The 21,774-nt window shown below is 35.2% G+C and overlaps 3 protein-coding genes across 4 annotated transcripts in view; all 3 read left to right on the top strand.

Annotated features, from left to right (window-relative positions):
* The first annotated feature begins 5,681 nt into the window (after nt 1-5,681).
* Nucleotides 5,682-7,784, top strand: LOC107666983 (tumor necrosis factor receptor superfamily member 9). Its single transcript, XM_016458539.1, has 7 exons — nt 5,682-5,803; nt 5,906-6,016; nt 6,225-6,356; nt 6,440-6,509; nt 7,127-7,320; nt 7,398-7,505; nt 7,587-7,784. The coding sequence occupies exons 1-7, from the start codon at nt 5,722-5,724 to the stop codon at nt 7,646-7,648; spliced, it is 759 nt and encodes a 252-aa protein (XP_016314025.1). The 5' UTR covers nt 5,682-5,721; the 3' UTR covers nt 7,649-7,784.
* An 8,291-nt stretch (nt 7,785-16,075) lies between these two features.
* tnfrsf18 (tumor necrosis factor receptor superfamily, member 18) lies at nt 16,076-18,707 on the top strand. 2 transcript variants are annotated; one of them, XM_016458537.1, is made up of 6 exons: nt 16,076-16,225; nt 16,513-16,695; nt 16,910-16,997; nt 17,092-17,153; nt 17,703-17,864; nt 17,996-18,707. In XM_016458537.1, the coding sequence occupies exons 1-6, from the start codon at nt 16,093-16,095 to the stop codon at nt 18,142-18,144; spliced, it is 777 nt and encodes a 258-aa protein (XP_016314023.1). In that variant the 5' UTR covers nt 16,076-16,092; the 3' UTR covers nt 18,145-18,707. The 2 variants fall into 2 exon arrangements, with proteins under 2 accessions (XP_016314023.1, XP_016314022.1); XM_016458536.1 differs by having other exon boundaries at nt 17,700-17,864.
* Nucleotides 18,708-19,495: 788 nt separating this feature from the next.
* Nucleotides 19,496-21,774, top strand: part of LOC107667033 (ADP-ribosylation factor-like protein 8B-A) — a 14,038-nt gene continuing 11,759 nt past the window's right edge. The window contains exon 1 of the mRNA XM_016458613.1: nt 19,496-19,771. Coding sequence (XP_016314099.1) covers nt 19,649-19,771 — 123 coding nt within the window. The 5' untranslated portion in view covers nt 19,496-19,648. The remainder of the gene's footprint in view (nt 19,772-21,774) is intronic.

Here is a 21,774-nt window from a genome sequence, read left to right as displayed (position 1 = left end):
ATAATTTCATCCATCTTTGCCCCTCCTATTATTTTAGCCAGCAACGCTTTAATGTCCCCCACAGCCAAAAGTTTGCCCATAGTTTCTTCTTCAAATACTCAAATCCATTTGCCGGCCCCTCCTGAATTTCTGGGAGGCAAGTGACCAGCCCCTTGATTTCCAATCTATTTACCTCTTGTATCTTGTTCTGATTCTTTAATTTTCTCTTCTATTTCTTCTAACACTTCCTCAAATTTTGTTTTATTTTGGTTTGTTTTCATCTTTTCTAACGCTATGTCTATAACAATCCATCTGTAAATATTCTTCCCTTTCCTTTCTCTGTTGCCTCTGTGTTTTCACAGCTGGTTCCTTTCTTTTCTTTTTCTCCCAGCTCTACTGGTCCTTCCATTTGCATTTCTCCAGTTACCTTTACTGTTCCCTTGAGCATTGGGAACTCTCCCTCTGTGGGCAAATAGGGGGGTGGCTCAGATAATAATCTTTCCTTTTTCTTCGTATTTTTGTCTGCCTCTTTTAATATTTTTCTTGCCTGTTTTTTATTTTTTAATATGTCCTCGCCTTCCTTTCTAAACATGGCTATCACTTCTTTTTCCCTTTTCGCTTCTCTTTTTTCTCGTTTCTTACTGATACTCTTAGTTTTATGTTTTTTTATCAGAGTTTCCATTTCCTCACACAATGTTACCTCAAATGTCCCCTCCTGTGGCCACTTTGTCACCAGATTTTTTTGTTCTCTTCTGCCATTTGTTTGATATCTTGTTTATTAACTCCTTTACACAGTGGATATTTTAATCCTAATATTTCCACTGGAGTGACTGCCATTCCTTTTCCGCAGGGATTTTTGCCTTTCCGTTCAGCCCTCTGTACTATTCCTCTCCTACAGAGCGTTATCCAAAGGTCTTTGCGCGCTTTTCTATACTATATCTACTTTATTGTTGATTTCTGCCCTTTTAGGCCCAATCCACAATAAACACAGACCACTACAGTTTTCCATACATAGAATGGTTCCTTTGTGCATACAGTTCTCCCTAGCGAGAAGGGGTTCTTGTTATGGTAAAGAAAGAAGGCCCCCACTTATGTTTCCCAGATGTTTCTAATCTTAGGGCCTGTCTACTTTAGCCACGTAGGCATTTTCCACACAGGCATATGTGATTATAATGGAAGAATAACTGGATATTTAAATGGTTATATTCCTAATGATTACACTCGAACAATTCATATTTGAACCAATAAAAATCTACTACAGGTGAAGAACCACAGCTGTTAAATTGGCAAAAGGAGGTTGCAAAAAGTAGTGAATAAAAGGGTGCCATTAATTGTGGCCAATGTGTATTAGAGAAAAACACTTCTTTTAAAATGAGATTTCCCTTCACATCCAATTTACTTAGAAAGTTTAGGGTTTTGTGTGTGTGTGTGTTTTTTTTTTTTTTTTATCAAAATGGTAAACCGTGCAGATTTATTTTCACAGGCTTCTTCATTCGTATCTACCAAGGGTGCCAATAATTTTGATATATAAAGACTGGAAACATATGTTGATCTGAAGTTAAACCTACCTCCTGGTAGGTTTAATTTAAGCCTCAATTTAGTCCTGAAGTAGCTCTAGTCTTCCTCCAGGAAATCAGCTTATTAAATTCTGGACTAGGCCAAGTCTAAGACTATTTAAAACCATGACAGAGAAAGCAGATTTCTGTTAATCTGGTTTAAAGGGCCGTTTTAGTCTAGGACTAGGCTTAATCTCTGTCCAGGAAACCACCCCGATATGAATTACTATATGTTTAAAACTATGATGATAAACTAATTTCATTTATTTTGTGTACAAAAAAAATAAAAGTAAGAGTGTGATGGATTGATTCTTTTTTCAGAATCAAATTCCTGATTGAATTATTATTATTTTTTTTTTTTCAAAAAAGAAAAATTAATGTTGGATGGATATATAGTTATAGTGAAAGCATCAGGTCCAAACTGTTGTTTACCTACACATCCTGGGCACAAGGGATGGAGAGATTGAAGAGTGGAAAGTTTGATTTGCAGCTCATGCACAAGTTTTATTATTATAGCTATTATTTGCTTTATTTTACCAAAGAATGTTCTTTACACTCTCTGAATGCTTCATCAGTATGCAAGATTTATTTTGATGTGCTAAAAGAACAACCGGAAATGTGTGTGTGTGTGCAGACAATTGTTAGACAAGGAATGCTATTTTAGAGCTCCTACATGCTCGCTTCTAAGAAAATGATTTGCATTAAATACTTAGAAATGCATCTAGAGGACATAGATACATTACATAGGTAGATACCTTAAATGGACACATATGTTGAACATGCATTATGATTGGATGAAATGGAAGCATCCGGATTTGATTAGGGTAAAAATATTTAAAGTATTTTCTGGTGGTCACTCTCTGCAGCCGACTTTGAATGACTTTATGACTCTTTGACCATTTCTTGCAAGAAATAAATTCTCAAAAGATTTTTGTCCCATACCTTTATTAAAATACAAAAATATCCACAATATGTAATAAAACGTCACCATAGTAATAATCTTTAGTATTGTTTACATGGTTTGGAGTTGAGAATGCAGTACTCAAACATGAGCTCAGGGAAGTAATACCTGGTAGCAGATAAGAGTTTATCTTATGTCTAAGCAATTTCTAAGCATTTTTCTAAGTGTGTTTTCTTTGTTAAAAATTGACTTCCATTTATAGACTGACTCCCTCAAGTCTGTCAGTTGGCTGGTCAGTGGCAAAAAGCAAAAGTTACCATATAACCCAGCATTGTCTGTAAAGTATATTAGCACTGTTTTCAGTAATTCAATATCAATGCACTGGAGCTATACTGAATTTATAGCTCCCTTAAAGGAGACCTGTTATGTCACCTTTTACAATATGTAATATATGTCTCAGGTGTCCCTGTCTGTGAATTTTCCGCTCAAAATATCCCACAGATTATTTATTATATCATTTTGAAAATGCCTACTTTGAGTAGAAGCCGGCCCCCTTTTCCAGAATTGCAGCTCGTATCTCAGATACTCCGCTAAAATACATGTTTGATTTTAATTATCATGTCTATCGCACTGAAATCACGCGTTTTAAACCGTATTAGTTTAAATTTCTGATATAGGGTTTTTCTGAGCGCACACATCCAAAGCATGCGCACAGAAAGTGGCTGTCACACTGCATGTGAGTCTGCATGAACTGGAACTTGCTGCCGACTTATTTCAGTATGGTGAAGTATTTCCAACTGAAACGGAATATTGAGTAGAGGGCAGGGTTTATTTTTGCTCTCCTCCTCTCATCTCTCACTCGCAGCAAATGAACTGTTGGAAGGGCGTGGTTAAGCAAATTCTGATGTCGAACTGAGGTCATCGGAGCAGGAGCGCCATTCTGGAGCAGTAGCAAATTATCAGATTTTGATTAAAGATTACCAAGACAAACTATTTTTTTCAGAGGATTAACTTGCATAGATTAATTATTCACCTTAACACTAACAATGTGCACTAACAAAATAAATATTGTAAATTTTGATTTCACGCGGACTTTAACTATGTTCTCTGTCAAATACACTCAAGTTTATGTTAAAAAGTCAAGTCAAGTCACCTTTATTTATATAGCACTTTTAACAAGATGTTGTCCGACATGAGTTCTGCTCCGACTCTGCTGGGGTGCAGGCCATCAGCGCGAAAAAGCCTAGGACGCTCCCAGAAAAGATTCCAGTATTCCAGTCCAAAAACACGCATGAATTACAAAAACAGTTGGGTATGTCTGTGAAGGTAAAAAAAATTGCATGTTTATATTAGATCTGTGTGGCAGCAGCGTAATATACAGTAAATAAATCAATAAATCCATTGTTCTCTTGTCTCCTCTGAGGCTGGGACTCTAAACAGTGTTCTGTGCTCATCAGTGCAGCCAAAGACAGAACAGTTGGCATATTTTGCTCAAATTTTAACCATGGCTCGTTTTTTCACAAGCTTGCAGAGAAAGAGTTACCAAAAAAATTAGTCTTTTTCATGTTTTCTGGGTTGGTAGATGCACCGGGGACCCGATTATAGCACTTAAACACTGACAAAAGTCAGATTTTCATGATATGTCACTTTGAAGATTTAAAAAAACAAAAAAAAAACGAAGAACTGATAAGTAGAAAAGTAAAAAAGAAATTGAGCAGAAGTAGGTCAACTGAAAGAACATACTCCATCTAATGTGTCATCACCTTTTTTTTTCATTTTCTGTTTTTATCTTAAGCTGAGTAACTGTATAACTTTTTTTTTTTTTTTTGCTGTCATAATTCTCTACATAGTTATAAAGACTATTTAAATCCTTTAAATACTGGATCACAAACTTCTCTGTTTGACGACCGGAAGAAGCTTTGATAAAATCTGCACTATGTCATGGTAACTGGAAGCTCTGCACTCTTTTCTGCAAAGAGAAAGATGCCGTTCATTGCTGTTATCTTTCTTTTTACAGACTCATTTTCCAATCCCGGGAACACATTTCAGTGATTTTGTTTTTGGTGTTGGTGTTGTTTCTGTACTATTATCCCAATTCATTATTTCTCAACTGATGATAAAGAGTAAAACAGAATATGCTTATTCTCCGCACATGTCTAACGTACCCTATTTTTTCCTGTAAACAGCAGGCCAGTAAACCAAGGAACCTCAACTACTACTCTGCCCTAAATGTGTCAGACCTACCTGTTTTCAGTACTGCTACATAAGAGTTGACTTTTCTTATATGCAAAACATATCTGAGTCATTAGCATACATAGAGAGAGAGAGCAACTTAATGTGTCATTAAATTTTATTACTTCATCAAGATCAATCCAATTAATTCATACCAGACCTGATGTTGTCAAGAAGCGAATGTAAACTGTGAGATGCTTTGTCTTCTAAAATTTAGGGAGGAAAAGATTAAATTAAAGTGATAAACAGTTATGTTGAAAATGTTAGGAAAGGACTAAATTAATACCGTCAGATAAGTCTCAGTTATTACAATGAATTTGGCATGTTGGAAATATTAAATGGCTGTACAATAAGATAATAATTAAAATCAATAAATCATTTTTCTTCCATGTTTCACTCTGTCCATACTATCTTGAGAACATTTACATTCAGAGCCTAGAAAATTAATTAGTGTTGAAGTGAGAAAATATAAATTTTGATTTTACTACAGCATGCTTTACAGAAATAAGCTATTTAAAAACAGTCTGGAGCCTGATAGTAATTAGATTTAATTTTCTTTTCTGTTTCATAAGTGATACAAAAAAAGAAGTGATACAAAATTATTTGGAGGCAGTTATATATATGTTAATAACAGATAATTAAACCAGGAAGATCGGTAAAACGGCAATAAATATATATGCAATGCCAACCTTCAAATCTATATTTTAAATGTTAATGTGTTGAATTTAGAGCATTTTTATTTCACATTTCATTTTGTAACCATTTGACATGCACCAGTCAGACATAGAACAGATAAAGTTAAATATATTTTCATTTAACTTCATTTAAAGGATTTTGACATTATCAACTAAAGAAAACGCATAACTGTATAATCCTACATGTTTTTTTTTCCAGTTAATGTGGGTGAATGGAACATTTACAGTGGGGGAAGTTGCCTGTTTATACAAGGTTGGGGTAAATGTCACCTTGTCTGTTGGGTAGAGGTTTCAGTCGCTGTTTCCTCTCATTTGAGAGTTACGTGCAGTTCCAGCTCTCTTCGACAGTGTTACTGTCATGTTCTGCTACATGAAAGTCCTCTCAGCTTTTCTGTGTTTACTGTTGCTTCACCAAAATGCAAGCGCATCTTGTTCACCAGGTATGTATGATTATTGTTAAATACCTGAATTTGGGACTTACTATTCGGTTTGAAAGGATATTGGTCACATAACACCTCATTAAAGATATCTTTTAATTGTAGGTCAGAGGCTCAATTATAATACGAAAATTTGTGAGGCATGTCCACTAGAACAATACAGCTCTATACCTGGAACACATTTGGCTTGCCAGAACTGCAATAAATGTAAAAAAGGTAAGTGCCACTGTGTTTTTTTTTTTTTTTGGATAGATTTAGTAACTGAGAATGTTACTGTATAATGTATGTAATGCTGTAATATACTGTAAACCACCCAATAGTTGGTATTTAATTTACACCATTTGATGTGTACATAGAAGGCAATGTCAGAGACAAAAACATTATTTCTATTTTCAACAATAACTTACATAATTTCCCCCCTCAGGTAGTAAGGAAATCAAGGCTTGCACACCTACCAGTAACACTCAGTGCAAATGTATAAAAGGCTTTACACCCATTGATCGGCTAAAGGAAGAGTTTTGTGCTTGTGAAAAAGGTTCTGGAATAGATGAAAGAGGTACACATTAAATCCTGCCTTACTGAATCACATCAAATAACTAAAGAGCAACTCATGACACCTGGACTATGCCTCTCTTCTAGGAATATGCAAAAAATGTCAGGATGGCTCCTTCACAGACAAACGTGACTCGTTTTGTAAAAAATGGAGAGAGTAAGTTTTTATGAATAGCAAAAAATTTCAAAGGATATACAGTTTATAGCCTCATGCATATGTCAATTCAAAGGGCTGTTGTCAAGAGGAGACAACAAGGAACGATGTCCCTGAACCCAGATATACAAAGGGGACCCTATTCAAATGTTATAGCCGACTTATTGAGGTGGAGCATAAAAATTCCCCAGTAAAAGTTGAATGAAATTCAGTGATGATGCAAAAGCATATTAATCATCTCAGTGGCTTTATTTCAATGCTTAATCAGCGCCCTCTTGTGCAAGTTTGATGATTCAGCACTGAGACTACAAAGAGACGTTTAGTCAAACATTAAAATTGTGTCATCATGTCGTTCTAAAACTGTATGATTTTTTCCCCCTTTGGAGAACCAAAGATATTTTGAATGTTTCAGCTATTTTTGTAGATAAAATTAAACTTTTATTGTATGGGCAAGAAAAATACTAAGATTTTTTTTCCTAAATTTGTGTTATGTAGAAGAAAAGTCATACAGGTTTGTAATGTCATCGGCATGAGTAAATGATGACAGAATTTTCATTTCGACTGAACTATACCTTTATGATTGTTCATGAAGAGAACTGCATTATTTTTTTGCTCTGTAGGTGTAAAAGTGGGATTGCAAACCAAGGCACCAGCACTTCTGATGTTGTCTGCAATAATGCCTCGAAAGAGGTGACAGAACCTCCCAAAGCCCATACGACCCCATTTCAGACAACCACAATCTCTTCCACGGCCTTTTCAAGAACTACAGACTCTTCTTCCAACAACACAAAAAAAGACAGCTTCTACGGCTTGTGTAATCATCCTTTATTGCTTCCAGGTTTAGTAATCAGTTACAATTTGTAATAATATTTAATTCATATTTCATTCTAGGGCTGGTTATGGCATGTGCTGGTGTTATTCTGCTGGCTGGACTCCTGTACCACAAGTGTAAAGTCACCCACTGTATTCATAACCACAAGAAAGTGGATTTTCGGAAAGGTGGAGTACCCTTAGTTTACCATATGGCCACGTGTGTGTGTATGGCTACTCTCTATTCATCCTTACATTTATTTTCTCTAGAAAGTGTATGCAGAAAGCCTGTTGAAGAATCTGGGGAAAAGTGCCTGTCTTTGCTTGTCTAACACAGTTGTCAATGGTCTCAGTGTTTCTTTTTGTGGAATATTTTGTATGCATGCAATATTAGTTGTTATATAACTAGTTAAATTGCTGTTAACTTCATTAAATTTCCACTTAATAACACCACTTAAAGGGATAGTACACCCAAAAATTGAGTCATCATTTACTCACCTTCATGTTGTTCCAAACCTGCATGAGTTTCTTTCTTCTGTTGAACACAAAAGAAGATATTTTGAAGAATGTTGGTAAACAAACATGCCAATGACTGACAGTATTTTTTTTCCATACTATGGAAGTCAATGGCTGCCGTCAACTGTTTGGTTACCAACATTCTTCAGCGTATCTCGTATCTTGAAAACAAAAGAAGATATTTTGAAGAATGTTGAAAACCAAACAGTTGACGGTAACCACTGACTTCAATAGTATGGATGGAAAAAAAAACTATGTAAGTCAGTGGCTACTGTCAACTGTTTGGTTACCAACATTCTTCAAAATATCTTCTTTTGTGTTCAACAGGAGATAGAAACTCATACAGGTTTGGAACAACTTGAGGGTGATTAATGGGTGAACTATACCTTTAAAAAACAATAATAATCAGTGCTTAATTATAATTGTCTTACATTGTAGAAGAAACTTTTTACATAATATTATTAATATTTTTATTGTGTTTCAGTGGATGTTGTAAGAATGATTGTAACTAGTCAAAAGTAACTTACATTAGGGGTTGTTTAAGACTCCATTTATACCTGTTTCGGCAACTGGTTTGAAACATTCGGGGTCCAAAACAAATTGAGATTCATCCACATGTGAAGGTGTTCAAAGTCATTGCTTTTGTAGTGTAAATGCTCATCCATTTGAATTCAGATGGCTAATTTAATATAAGCCTTGAATTGATTTCAATTCATTACTTGGAGACAGATCTACTTTGAATTCTGCTGATTAGTGAATTTGCAATAAAATCTTCACATCGCCTGAACTTCAGTCGACAGCTGTAGTAGATCGATGGTAAGATCTGTAACCTTATTAGAGTCATTTCCATGTCGCCACAGTTGTTTACCACAGACATGCTTTGTAGTGACTCATGCATTCCTGAGACAAATATGACAAATTATCTGAGTTTCCCATATTTAGGTGGGCTAAGGACAATGTCTGAGAATCTTTCCTTTTTGTTTTGTTTTTGTGTGTGTAGCCTAATTATAAAGATTTAATGTTGTTTCTGTGACATGGAAATAAATGGGTTGCATAAACCAGTGACATTTTTGTAGGCAGTAATATTTGGCATATTTTATTTGATGTCTGTTGTCATTCTGTGCAATGTGTCTGATTATATGGTGTCTAATTTACAGCTTTAAATAAAGAACTAAATCTAAAATATTGTTAATATTCTCTAGTATAAATACCAGGTTATTTTATTGTTGTTGTTATATGTAATATTATTTTGTAATATTTTCCCTTTTATTTTTAATGATATTTGTTCATTTTTTCTTCTTATTGCATTAACTCAACGCTCTGGTCTCAAAACTCAAAACTAAGACTAACATTTAAAGCATGCATTTTCATCATGTGGATCTTTGTATTTCAAGTGCGCTTAGCAACGTCAGAGCTGGTATTGTCCCCTCCTACATTTATGTTTCTTCCGATAGTCGACAACGTCCCCTGCCTGTCTCTAGAAACGCAAAACACACTGAGGTTCTGGGGAGGTGTCAGTTTTCGGTTGAACTTCTTCAAAATTTCCATCCACGCACAAGTACTCACGTTCCAGCCCTTGAAGCTAAATGCCGTTGTGCACCTTCCTCTTATGAAGCCACAAGGCTGTTAACAGTTTAATTTAAGCCTTGCATCTGTTTACTTGGTTTTGTGCTAAAGAAAATCTAGAGTTTGACTGCTTAGATGAGACTTTTGTGGACTGAGCCTTTACCAACTACTACAAGACTATTTTTTTGGACAAATATACCAATGAGATGTACTGAAGATAGGGTTTTATGATATTTATTTTATTTTTATCATACAATATGTGACCCTGGACCACAAGTAGCACAGGTATATTTGTAGTAATAGCCAACAATACATTGTATGGTCAAAATGATCGATTTTTCTTTTATGCCAAAAATCATTAGGATATTAAGTAAAGATCATGCTCCATGAAGATATTTTGTACATTTCCTACCATACATATATCAAAACTTAGTTTTTTATTAGTAATATGCATGGCTAAGAACTTCATTTGGACAACTTTAAAGGCGATTTTCTCAATATTTCGATTTTTTTTTTTTTGCACCCTCAGATTCCAGATTTTCAAATAGTTGTATCGCAGCCACATATTGTCCTATCTTAACAAACCATACATCAATGGAAAGCTTATTTATTCAGCTTTCAGGTGATGTATAAAGCTCAGTTTCAAAAAATTGACCCTTATGACTGGTTTTGTGGTCCAGGGTCACATGTGATGTGGAGATCATTTCTACATGTGTTTTCTATTTGTTTCATCCACTTCTCATACACTTTAGAAAGTGATGACGTCTCATTTTGCGTCAGAGTGTGACCACCCCTGAACAGGTGAAACTTTTCTGTAGAGGATCTGAAATGAGAAGTCATGTTTGTTAACCACAAAAATCCCTGACAGATCAGCTCAATGCACGAATTTCAGAAAAAAAAGAGGGTAGAAAGCATGTGAAATACTGTAGCTTATAGAAAGTAATCTTCCACATAAATTTCATAGAAGGTTATTCGTAGTAGCTAAATGATTCTGATCTATATTCATTTCCTCTCTTCTATTTGATGTAGCAGCACCCTCTGCAGGGCCACATGGCTCCAGATGTCAAGAACAAGATGTGCAGACAAAAATCACAGTACTTCCTGGTCTTGGCTGTACGTTTTTATTTGTTGTTATTTTTTTTTTAATCTAAAATCAATTTTCATGACCAGATAACTGGTGTTCTGCCATGCTTGCATGACCAACAGAACATTTTTGATGCAATCTTGTTGCATTAGTGGTCTGTAATCTTGGAACGTGTTCATTTCCTTACTTCATCTGTTGTTGAAGAGAAGGAACCACATCCTTTGCCTTCTTGTCAAAGAGCCTCACTGCCACGAAGATCAGAGTTCCCCTCACGTTTTTTAGTTGACTTCTTGTAACAAAGAGTAGGTTGATGCATTCATTTGACTACAGTTGAAAATTAGCTGAAATTATGCATTTAGAGAATCTTTATTGATGTGCACTGTCAAATTTAAACCTTGATTCTACAAACAAGAGCTTACAGACCCATTCTATGAAATGGTCTTTTTGGAAAGGTTTTGCAAAATGTTAAACTTTTTATCAGAATGCATTTGAATTTTAAAACAAAATGAAAGAGTCTGCAGTATGATTTTCTATAGTTCAAATAATTATTCTATCAAATTATCGTATTTTAATTTGAATTAATGTTTTTTTTTTTATGTGGCTGATTTAGTGTGAGATAACAAACAGACATTTTATTTAATGTTTTGTTTTTATCAGTATTTTAAATTCATTTTCTATGAATGGCTATATGTTTCTGTATAATGCATAAAGTATTTATAAAAACGTTATCACATTAAATGTTTTAATAATTTTTAGTGCTGTCAAATGATTAATCACGATTAATTGCATCCAAAATAAAAGTTTTTGTTTGCATAATATATGTGTGTGTTCTGTGTATATTTATTATGTATATATAAGTACACACACACATATGCATGCATATATTTTGAAAATATTTACATGAATTTACATGTCTATATTTATATTCATATAATTTATATTATAAATAAATATATTTAATATATAAACATATTTTTCTGAAATATATACATGCATGTGTGTGTATTTATATACACATAATAAATATACACAGCACACATACATATTATGTAAACAAAAACTTTTATTTTGGATGCAATTAATCGCAATTAATCATTTGACAGCACTAATAATTTTATATTATTGTATGTTTTATATTATTGTATGCTAAAGCTTGCAGCTTTTTGTGTACGTCAAACAGACGCAACACACACACACACAAAAATGACCAATTCAGTACGTCTTTCATGCTTCAACTGAACTGCTTGCAATAGTTGTATTTTTCAGGGTTGAGCTGCGTGTATAATTCATCATGAGTATGCCACTATATGGTAACATGAACTCTGTGATGCACAGTGGGACCACACTGGATGTGACATACGTTGGCTCATCAATTTTAATAGCTTACACACAACCGAGAAAGAAAAAAAAAGCAGAGTGTGAACGTGTCATAGTTAGAGGTACGCTTATGTGACGTTAACCTCCGGCAGAGCGTGACCTTTCACATAGACCACTTCAGTCAGCTGCACTGAAATGGCAACAGCTCTGCTGGGTGTATCCTTTGCACAAGAGACTTGTGCACATGACAATTGCAAGATGTCTGTTTCACCACACAGACCACTTATTTATGACATCATTATCTGTGTTTTGAGTTTTCTTTTTCTTTCAATAACTTTAATCAAAATAGACATTCAATTCAGAAGCCAATATCACGTAATTATCACTTTTAGTGATATTTTCAGATCAAACCTCAGCCTCATCTGCTGCGTGTCAGCTGGCAGAGGCATAGTATGGCAGACCCTGTACTGATTTCAAAGCAACATAGGTCTGTTTTTTTTAAATGAGTTTCACAATGCGCAGCTCAAATGAAGAGCTGCAGAGGTACCTTTCGGTCTTGTATTTTTGCATATTGAATCTCTTCAATAGAGATTCAGTAGAGGTTGGCTTTATAACAGTAAGTTCAGTAATGTCAGGAAAGACCAGAGGTCTTTCAAAGGTAACAAAACCCCCACAATATTCAAAGGATTCTAACTTTATTATATTATATTATATTATATTATATTATATTATATTAGGAGCCCCTACCAAGTATTGAGTACATGTACAGTAAATGAACATACTTTCCAGAAGGCCAACAATTCACTAAAAATGTCTTTTTTATTGGTCTTATGAAGTATTCTAATTTGTTGAGATAGTGAATTGGTGGGTTTTTGTTAAATGTGAGCCAAAATCATCACAATTAAAAGAACCAAAGACTTAAGCTACTTCAGTCTGTGTGCATTGAATTTATTTAATACACGAGTTTCACAATTTGAGTTGAATTACTGAAATAAATGAACTTTTCCACGACATTCTAATTTATTGAGATGCACCTGTATACAATCTACCTAGCGTTGTTCAGGAGGCCAACACACTCTGTCAGTTTAAATTTAGATTAAATGCCCATCTCTTTAACCTGGCATACACATATAAGATTTCTATCTTTTAAATCCGTTAAAGAATTGTTAGGCTGCATTAATTAGGTCAACTGGAACCGGGAACACTTCCCATAACACCCAGAGCACTTGTTAAGAAGAATGGCATCTATGCTAATATTAGTCGGTTTCATTCTTATTCCGAGGTCTCCGTAGCCACCCAGATCCAGTTTGTATCCAGACCAGATGGAGAATCAGCAGCTAGAGACGACCTCTACAGCCCTGAATATCAGCGGAGACAATGTCAACTAGATGAGTCCTAGAGACAGATCCCCTGCGAAGACCTCGTCAGCACAACGGCACAATTACTCAGCAAAGGCTATAAGAATCAGATGAGTCCTCTGACTTGTGTTGCAGCCTGGAATTAAACCACACCATGCAGGAGAACTGGCCCCCTGACTGAATGTGCTTTCTCCCAAGGTTTTTTTTTCACAATTTCTGTCACCGGTGTAGCTTTGGGTCCTTGCCACTGTCGCCTTTGGCTTGTTTAGTTGGGGACACTTCATTTCTGGCAATATTGTCGACTTGATTGCACAGACACTAATTGAAGAGGACTAAACTGAGCTGGACGTTGACATCACTGAATCAATGATGAACTGACTTTAACTGAAAAATCAATTTTGTTCTCATGCATTATCGACACACTATTTTCCTGTTTAACATTGTAAAGCTGCTTTGACACAATCTGTATTGTATAAAGTGCTATATAAATAAAGGTGACTTGACTTGACAACAGTGCACATTTTCCTTATCTTGTCCAATCCTCTCCACTTGCAAGACCTTATAATCTCAGGCTTTTTCCACTGAAATCTTATTAAAACAATTAAAATCATGAAAGTTCAGATGCATATGCAGACTATAACAATGTTCATGACTTTGTAAATGATGGATGGATTTAGTACTGTCAGTATAGTGACGAGATATGAGAAGTTGATATTTGTGGGTGCGTGTTTATCTTTGAACGAAAGGTCAAAGCTGACATGCAAATCTAAGCACGATTCAGCCTATTCTCTCTCATACACAAAACAAGAACTGAAAGATTTTTAAGCATTTATCAACTTTTAGTAAGCAAAGATGTTCATAGCAATAGTCTTCGTTAAAATAAATTAAATTATTACTATTCTTTTAAGTACAGGTCAAGCAAAAGAAAAGAATATACCTAATATAATTCCAGTGATGTAACAGAGAAAATGGCAGTGGAGCAAATCAGTAATGATAGTTTATGGAAACCATAAAGGCCATGCATTAGTATTTTCCCCCCTGTATTTTGTATTGACAGTGTTGTTTTTAACTCTTTCAAGTTTTTACCAAACATTTTTACCAAATTTTAACACATGTTGTTTTCTAGCATTTATTTATTTTTTGGCTCTGAACATGTGGTCTGTAGATATTTGGCCATTGGTAACAGCCTGTAATACCTGTAATCTAATATCCTGTGTGGCGTTTGTAACATCAGAGGAACAGGTGGACTGGTGGAAATCCCATTTTTCATGATCAAACTGAATCCAATATCTTATTTTGCATAGAAATATGTCCCATTACTGAGGTAAAATGGGTTGTGAATGATATTTCACATTCGCTTTAAGTACTATTATAAATTGCAAGCAAACAAACTCTTTCCGACTGTAACATTATCTCAGACTGGTACAGATGTTGTCAACGGAGGTTTTAGAGATCCTTTCTGATGCTGTGGTCCTTCCTTTTAAACTAGATTACCTCGATAATGCTGGTGACGGCAATGTTTTTATCACCCAGAGTATGTAGGTGGTGGAGAAGTTGTATATCAGCTAGTATTTGAATACTTCTGTGACATGCCTGTCAAAACTGGTGAAGATGGTGGTTTGCTTAGGTTTCCTAGATTCTTTGAAAAGGCAGTATTGCTGATGAAGCAGTGGGCTAGTGGTTGGTCTATGTGCACCAGTGGTTGGTGTGTGTGGTGTTGCGATGCTGGAGAGTTTGATTCCAACTCATGTTGTGTATAGATTCTACTCTTCTTCTCTTTCTCCATCACTTCTGCTGATCTCTGTCGCTGTCTCTGCCAAAAGTCCTCTAACAAATTGTTATTGCGGTGTATACTTAAGAATTTACAATCAGTTGCCACAGCCATTACAGAGGCACACAAACTCATGGGTCCTGGTTCAACTGACCCCTCATGTAGAGACACCACTGAAGTCATTTCATCTGCCAAGTACTGCTTAAAATGTAGTGAGTTCTAGCTGGAGAAGTTAGGAGAGGAGAAGTTGTCCTTTCATCAGACTGGTACATACCTGTTCCCTATTGGGGCCTCATGTGATAAGATGCCACATGATTACTGGTACGCTTGGTGATACAAATGAAGAATGTGTATGACTGTTTTTCTTCTGTGGAACACAAGAGAAGATATTCTGGAAAATATGTCAGGATTTTCTTGTCCATATAAAAAGGTTCCAAAAGAACCTTTCAGTGAACAGACCTTAAAAGAATGTAGAACATCTACATTATAAAGAACCTTTGTACAATGGAAAGTTTCCATGGATGTTAAAGGCTCTTCATGGAACCACAGATGCCCATAAAGAGCCTATATAAGTGTGTACAATGAAAATTGTAAAACAAAAACAAGTTACTTCAAAACATGTTCTTTTCTCTTTCACAAAAGAACGAAAATTAAAGTTTGGAAATAACACGAGGCTGAGTAAATGTTGACAGAATTTTCATTTCCGGATTAATCATGACCCACAATCTTATGATCTGTGAAAGAGTGGATAACTTTTTCACAAATATTTCCTGGATATTCACATCCAGCCATAGTTTTCATTTCAGCCAACAACATCAAAGACATTTTTGTCCATAAATGGAAAAGATTCAAGGGGCATATATTTCTTCCTTCCCCATAAATTGCATAAAGTTTCACATTTCACTTCCCTCTTTCCCAAAAAATGACACAAAACACATACTTCTCAAAGGAATTTCTTAGAACATGTCCAGTGAGATTATGATTAAGTTCAGCGCAGTCTGGTTGCAGGTCTTTGTGTGTTTTCACTCTCAGTCCTGGGCACATTGGTTTTGGCCCTGCACGCCTCTTCATGTGGGTGTGAGGAAACGTCACAGGATGATGTCGCGGCAGTCATAAAAGGCAAATGAGAAAAGATAGCAATGCTCAATCTACCACTGTGATACAATGGACACTGCTAAGCTCTGGTTTATGCTGCTCTGTGTTTGTGGCGGCTGGATTTTGAGTCTGGCTTATATAGACTGTGACTGGACCACTGAGTATGAATATGGAGAGAAATGTTGTACAGCCTGTCCTTCAGGTAAGATCATTATAATATTCTCAAGACTGTTTGTGATTAATGCATGTAGAATGCTAAACTTTAGTGCTGTACATATTCTTTACCTATAAGTCGAGTTACAGCTTTATTAGCACACATTAATACTCAAGTTTCATTTAAACACTGTTATAGCAGATAATTGATAATTATAAATTATCAGATAATTTATTGGCGGAACCCTCTGGAGAAAGTCAATGTTTGTTACACTGAAGTAATATGTGAAAATCTCCTAACTTGATTTGAATGTCATTCATTGTTGTGTTTTACAGATCAGTATCCCAAAGTAACATGCTCAGAGAACAAAAGTGACAGTGTGTGTGAGAAATGTTCAACAGCTATTTCGGCTATGGACAAATGTTTCTGCTATGATAATCACGTATGTTCTGATGATAAATGTACAAATTGTGACCCCAGGAAAAAATGCAAACCTGGACATCAGCTGAAGAGAAATGGTAAAGTGTTTTTGTTATTATTATTATTAAATGAAATGACACGTGTCCATTATGAATGTTATTTATGAGCTCATCATATCTGTGGGTATATCTTTCCATGGGGACTTTTTATGGTCAAAGTGTGTAGAGGGCATGAGGGCTGAGAGACATTAGTGTGGTACAAATACTACTTGAAATCCTTCAGCTGCTTTTTTTCTGTTTGCTGTTTTGGCAGGTGCCTTTGATTATACATACTTTTGTGAGCCATGTCCAGAAAACACTTACAATGATGTTGAGGACAGCACGTGTAAATCCATTACAAAGTAAAGCTTTGTGTTAGCTACATTTCATTGGAGTTCTGAAAAAGAGAATGCCTTGAGATTGTTTATCAGATGATAACCGATTTTCTGAAATTAGATGTGCTGGTGGTGAAATCTTCCCTGGAAACCAGACCCACAATGCAAGATGTGGCTCTTTTGGTTTGTACTTTTTACTGCTGACATGTTCAACACATACTGTCATGGGGCTCATATGCCTGTTGACCATGGATTTCCATTCATATCCCATATTTGTAATAAAAAATTAAGCCTATAATTTATATATACCCTAACAGCATTTATTTGAGCTATCATGTTTATTATACTATCTGTATAATGTTTTATAGTCACTTTTGGTCAATTTAAGGGATTCCTTCTGAATAAAAGTATTAATTTCTTTAAAAAAAAAAAAAGAAAAATCTTTCCGACCCCAATATTTTGAACAGAAATGTGTCTATTTCGAAATTTGAAATCTCAATTAAAAAAAAACTCTAATAATCCCTGGATTTCCATCTATATATATATATATATATATATATATGGAATATGTATACTCAGTATATAACCTTTAAATTTATTGAAGAATATTTGAGGAGGCATCTTAAATTAGTGTATATTCATGCTCTGTGTGAAATTTACCTCTAAATTTCTTTTAGATTTTCTATGTGTTTAAGAAATGCTGCAAATGCTTTTCTCATTTTTCCACAGCAGATTTCACAACAGTTCACCCAGGAGACCAAGGGGCACAAAACAATGGCAGTCAGACTACTCATTCTTTCATGCTGGCCTGTTTAGCAGTCACTGTGTTGACCTGCCTGGTTTTTATCATGTATACTGCTTTTAAAATTTTCAGATACAAGATGCGCACAAAAAGTAAGTAACATTTTCATGTCTGTCCAATTTCTAGTTATCTATATATAAGTCTAATACTAGTAAACCTTTTGCAAATGTTTTTTTTTGGTAAATAAAATTCCCATGTCTGATATAATTGTGTCTTTCCACAGTAAGCAAACTGTCGTGCACACATAGGATGGTATTGCCCTCAGATACATGCAGTTGCAAATTATCCAAGGAGGAAGAGGGTGAGGAAAAGGACTCCAAGACAGAGCTCTCGGAAGTCCCTTGCAAGCATGATGTCCACAGATTTCCTTAAAGGTTCTCTGTATTGTGAAGAACACTGCACAAAGGTGTCATCATCTCAGTTTCAGTTTTTTTTGTAAGTGTAAAAACTGTTAAAAGATTCAAAGTTTCTACAAGAGCAGAGAACAGTTTGCATTATGCAATTAAGCAACGTGTGTAATTAAACATTACAAATGTAAGGTTTCACAAGAGATTTACCTGGGGAAATAGTAATATAGAAGAAATACCTCATACAACAGCAAGCCTTTTTAGTATTTAATGCTTCATATTTGTCTTTTTTATGATGTTCGTCTGATTTTTTTCTTTTGTCACATGAGAACTATGAGATAGGGTGGTTTGTCCTATGTTTGCTTGTATGTGCCATTTCTGCTTTAATTTTATAGTTATTTCACATCTGTTAAGCACATTTATTTTTCATAGTCAATTATACTTTCTATAGTCCACTTTCTATAGTTTACAGGTTCTGTACATATAAAATATTTGTGAATACTTTTGCTAAACAAAACTCTATTTGTCTTATTGTTGCAAGTTAGGCTTGGACCATGCATTTGAAAGTGTGAAATATTTTAAATATTAAAATATGGTACTACATCAATGGATATGCTAATAGACATGTTTTTTTTGTGTGAATATCATAAAAACAAGTGTTTCAGCAATTTTGTGTATGCATTTTATTTTCAATTAATAAATTGTATTATGGTCATTGGCCAACATATAGAGTTGTAGCACTGAATTACAATGACTTTTGCCAAGAAATGTAAATGTATTTTATTATTGTTCATTGTACATGCTAAATATATTTTAGGATCTACATAACTTTCAAGTTTTATAAGCTGTAGGCAATAATGGGAACAACAACTGGGAATGGGACAAATAAATAAACATCACAATTAATAAAAACTAATAACACTTTACAATAAGTTTCCATTTGTTAACATTAATGAACTATATTCTTTAACATAAGCTAACAATGAAACATATTTCTCATTTAGCTTTTAATTTTTTTTAACAGCCTATTAGCCTATTATTATTAAAAAATTAATATTATTTAATGGATCTAAGTAACATGAACTAACAATGAACAGTTGTAGGCTTTTTATAAACTAACGTTAAAGATACTAAATAGCCTACTCTATAATAGGCTATAATTATTAATGTTAATTAAATGTAAAACTTTACCATAACTTGATAAAAACCCGTCAACAGCAGTAGTATGTGGCTACATATGGTTTTTACGCTGTAATGGGGACAGACATTACTTTATGACACTAAAGACACACTGGACTGGCTTTCTACGGTTCGAAAGAACCGAATCGCTGAAATGACTTTCCATTGGTATACTGCAGGCCTGCGCAAGAGTGGCGCAGCTTCAACTCGCATGACACACTCTGAGTTCGCAAACGTTTCACAGTCATATGACAGCGGTCAGTTCCTCCAAACACTACGTTACGATTCTAGTGGTGAAAAACATTGCAAACAACCAAAACCAACACAGACCTGTTTAATCCAGCATCAAAATGTTGACACTTATTAACCGCCTCCTGGACTGGTTTAAGTCTCTCTTCTGGAAGGAAGAAATGGAGTTAACCCTCGTCGGGCTGCAGTATTCGGGGAAAACGACGTTTGTTAACGTAATCGCGGTGAGTGTTTGCGGTTAGCATGAGCTAGTTCAACCAATCCAAGAGACTGAATGTCAGTCCAGTACACCAGGCACTTAACACGCTTGCTTACAGATAATAGATAATGGAGCTAGGTTAACTTGAATTCACAGTATATTAGTGGGATAGACTTACTTAGTGGACGTAATTCTACGTTTTTGGAAAAGCTAACCGGCTAACATTAGCTCCCAGATGACCATCAATAATTTGATTGCATTGTGGGTGGTTTGGTTTGACCTCAGTTGACAGTTTACTAAATACATATTGTAAAATGAGCTCCACATATCACTGACGCCAAAACCTAACGTACTTGTAAAAATGCCAACTCAGTTTAATCTTTTGTTTTCTTGATCTGAGTTCTAGAGAGAAATTAAAATCCAGCTGATGGTGGCAACTAAAACTAACTGGATGTATTGGTTAGGTGTATGGATGTTATGTATGCTTAAAGAGTGTTTTTGGTCATGAAAGAATAATTCATGCAGGAATGATTAGTGACAAACTCCAATACCATGCATGTGAATTTACAACCCAGTGAATTCTCAGCTTTCACTTTCACAATTTTTCTCATTAAAAATGCTAAGGCAACTTCACTTTTGAGAAATATGATGATGTGAGGACACCAGATGTATCAGTTTGTTTTGTTTTTTGTTTTTTTAAGAAAAAGCAGGTTTATTTTACTTAGATTAGGTCACACCATCATGGACACCACCATGTTGGCTTCACGTGATCAACCATGCAATTTATACAGTTGTTATAAAAATAACACAACCATCATAGATGCACCATGCATACTGCTGTCCTGCAAACAGCCATACCTTTTTAGTGACAGTACGTGGTAGCAGTCATAGCAGCATAAAACACAAACTATCAACAATGCGGAAAAAAAACACTGAAATTGTATTATAAATTTCTATTATATGGAAGTTACATATATATATGGGAACAAATAAGAGCCAGATAAACATGAACAAAAATGTACTGAGTGCACCTTTAAAGAAGAAGGAGATTAACCAAGGCTGTTTAATATTTCAGTTAATAAATCATAATAAGCAGATTTCATGCTCAAATATCCTGTTGTTGTTGTTCCTTTGATGAGCTTGTTTTTGCTGTTGGGAAACTGGATGTGTGATCTAGGAAGCACATGAGTCATCTTGCTTTTTATCTTCTCCACAACATCAGTATTCATCAATGCAGGTATCATCGATCAAAAGTGAGTCACTTATTAGGGTCTTTGCACATATACAGGCAAGACAGTGATATGCTGCTTGATACTTGCTCTGTATAAGCCTATTTGTCACTAATAAGTTTCTAATAATACATACTATTTCTCTGCATTGCATTGAGTTGCGTTGTTGGTGCAACAAGTGCTCTGAGTCTGGCTGGACCACATTTGAGGGCAAAAAAATAGTATATAACCTTGTACTCTCAAGCTTGTAAGACTTGTTCTGCAAGATAATTCCTAACCCTGACCCTAATCCAATCTAAAGACAGAGCAGTGCACAAAAGTAATTATTGTACATAGAAAATATGGTTCAGCTGGTCAGGTAGTTAAAGGTTTAGTGTAATTATAATTAGAGCCCGACCGATATGGGTTTTTTGGGACCGATACCGATATTAGGGAGTAAAAAAGGCCGATATCGATATATCGTCCGATATTCTTTGTAATGATTTTTGCGTCTTTCTCCGACAGTTTAAATGCTTCCACACTGCTGACGTGTGTGCTGCATAATAAAGAGTGCACGCCTCTCACTCTGCGCTGGTTGCTATTTGGTCACGTCATATCATTGTTTGGTACAATTTATTCTGTCTTTTCGCTTATTCGGTTCGGTTGCTGAACATTCGGTGCATCCCTAAATATAAATTCACGTCTCGCGCACTTTAATGCCCTTTGAATGTAACGTGTACGTTCCCTTGGAACTGGAATCATGGCGGAATATCATGTGAAGTCCACTTCGCAGGGCACTTACGGTCGAATAAGACAACGC

This window comes from Sinocyclocheilus anshuiensis, unplaced genomic scaffold, assembly GCF_001515605.1.
Source record: "Sinocyclocheilus anshuiensis isolate Anshui unplaced genomic scaffold, SAMN03320099.WGS_v1.1 scaffold615, whole genome shotgun sequence".
NCBI lineage: Eukaryota > Metazoa > Chordata > Actinopteri > Cypriniformes > Cyprinidae > Sinocyclocheilus > Sinocyclocheilus anshuiensis.
This window is presented reverse-complemented; position numbering and strand designations above follow the sequence as displayed.

Bases quoted from the DNA above. Each gene is read 5' to 3' on its own strand.
- LOC107666983 (XM_016458539.1), top strand. From the start codon at position 5,722: ATGTTCTGCTACATGAAAGTCCTCTCAGCTTTTCTGTGTTTACTGTTG. The intron at 5,804-5,905 runs GTATGTATGATT...TTTTAATTGTAG, and splicing joins AAGCGCATCTTGTTCACCAG to GTCAGAGGCTCAATTATAAT. The intron at 6,357-6,439 runs GTACACATTAAA...CCTCTCTTCTAG, and splicing joins TTCTGGAATAGATGAAAGAG to GAATATGCAAAAAATGTCAG.
- tnfrsf18 (XM_016458536.1), top strand. From the start codon at position 16,093: ATGGACACTGCTAAGCTCTGGTTTATGCTGCTCTGTGTTTGTGGCGGC. The intron at 16,696-16,909 runs GTAAAGTGTTTT...CTGTTTTGGCAG, and splicing joins ACATCAGCTGAAGAGAAATG to GTGCCTTTGATTATACATAC. The intron at 16,998-17,091 runs GTAAAGCTTTGT...TTCTGAAATTAG, and splicing joins ACGTGTAAATCCATTACAAA to ATGTGCTGGTGGTGAAATCT.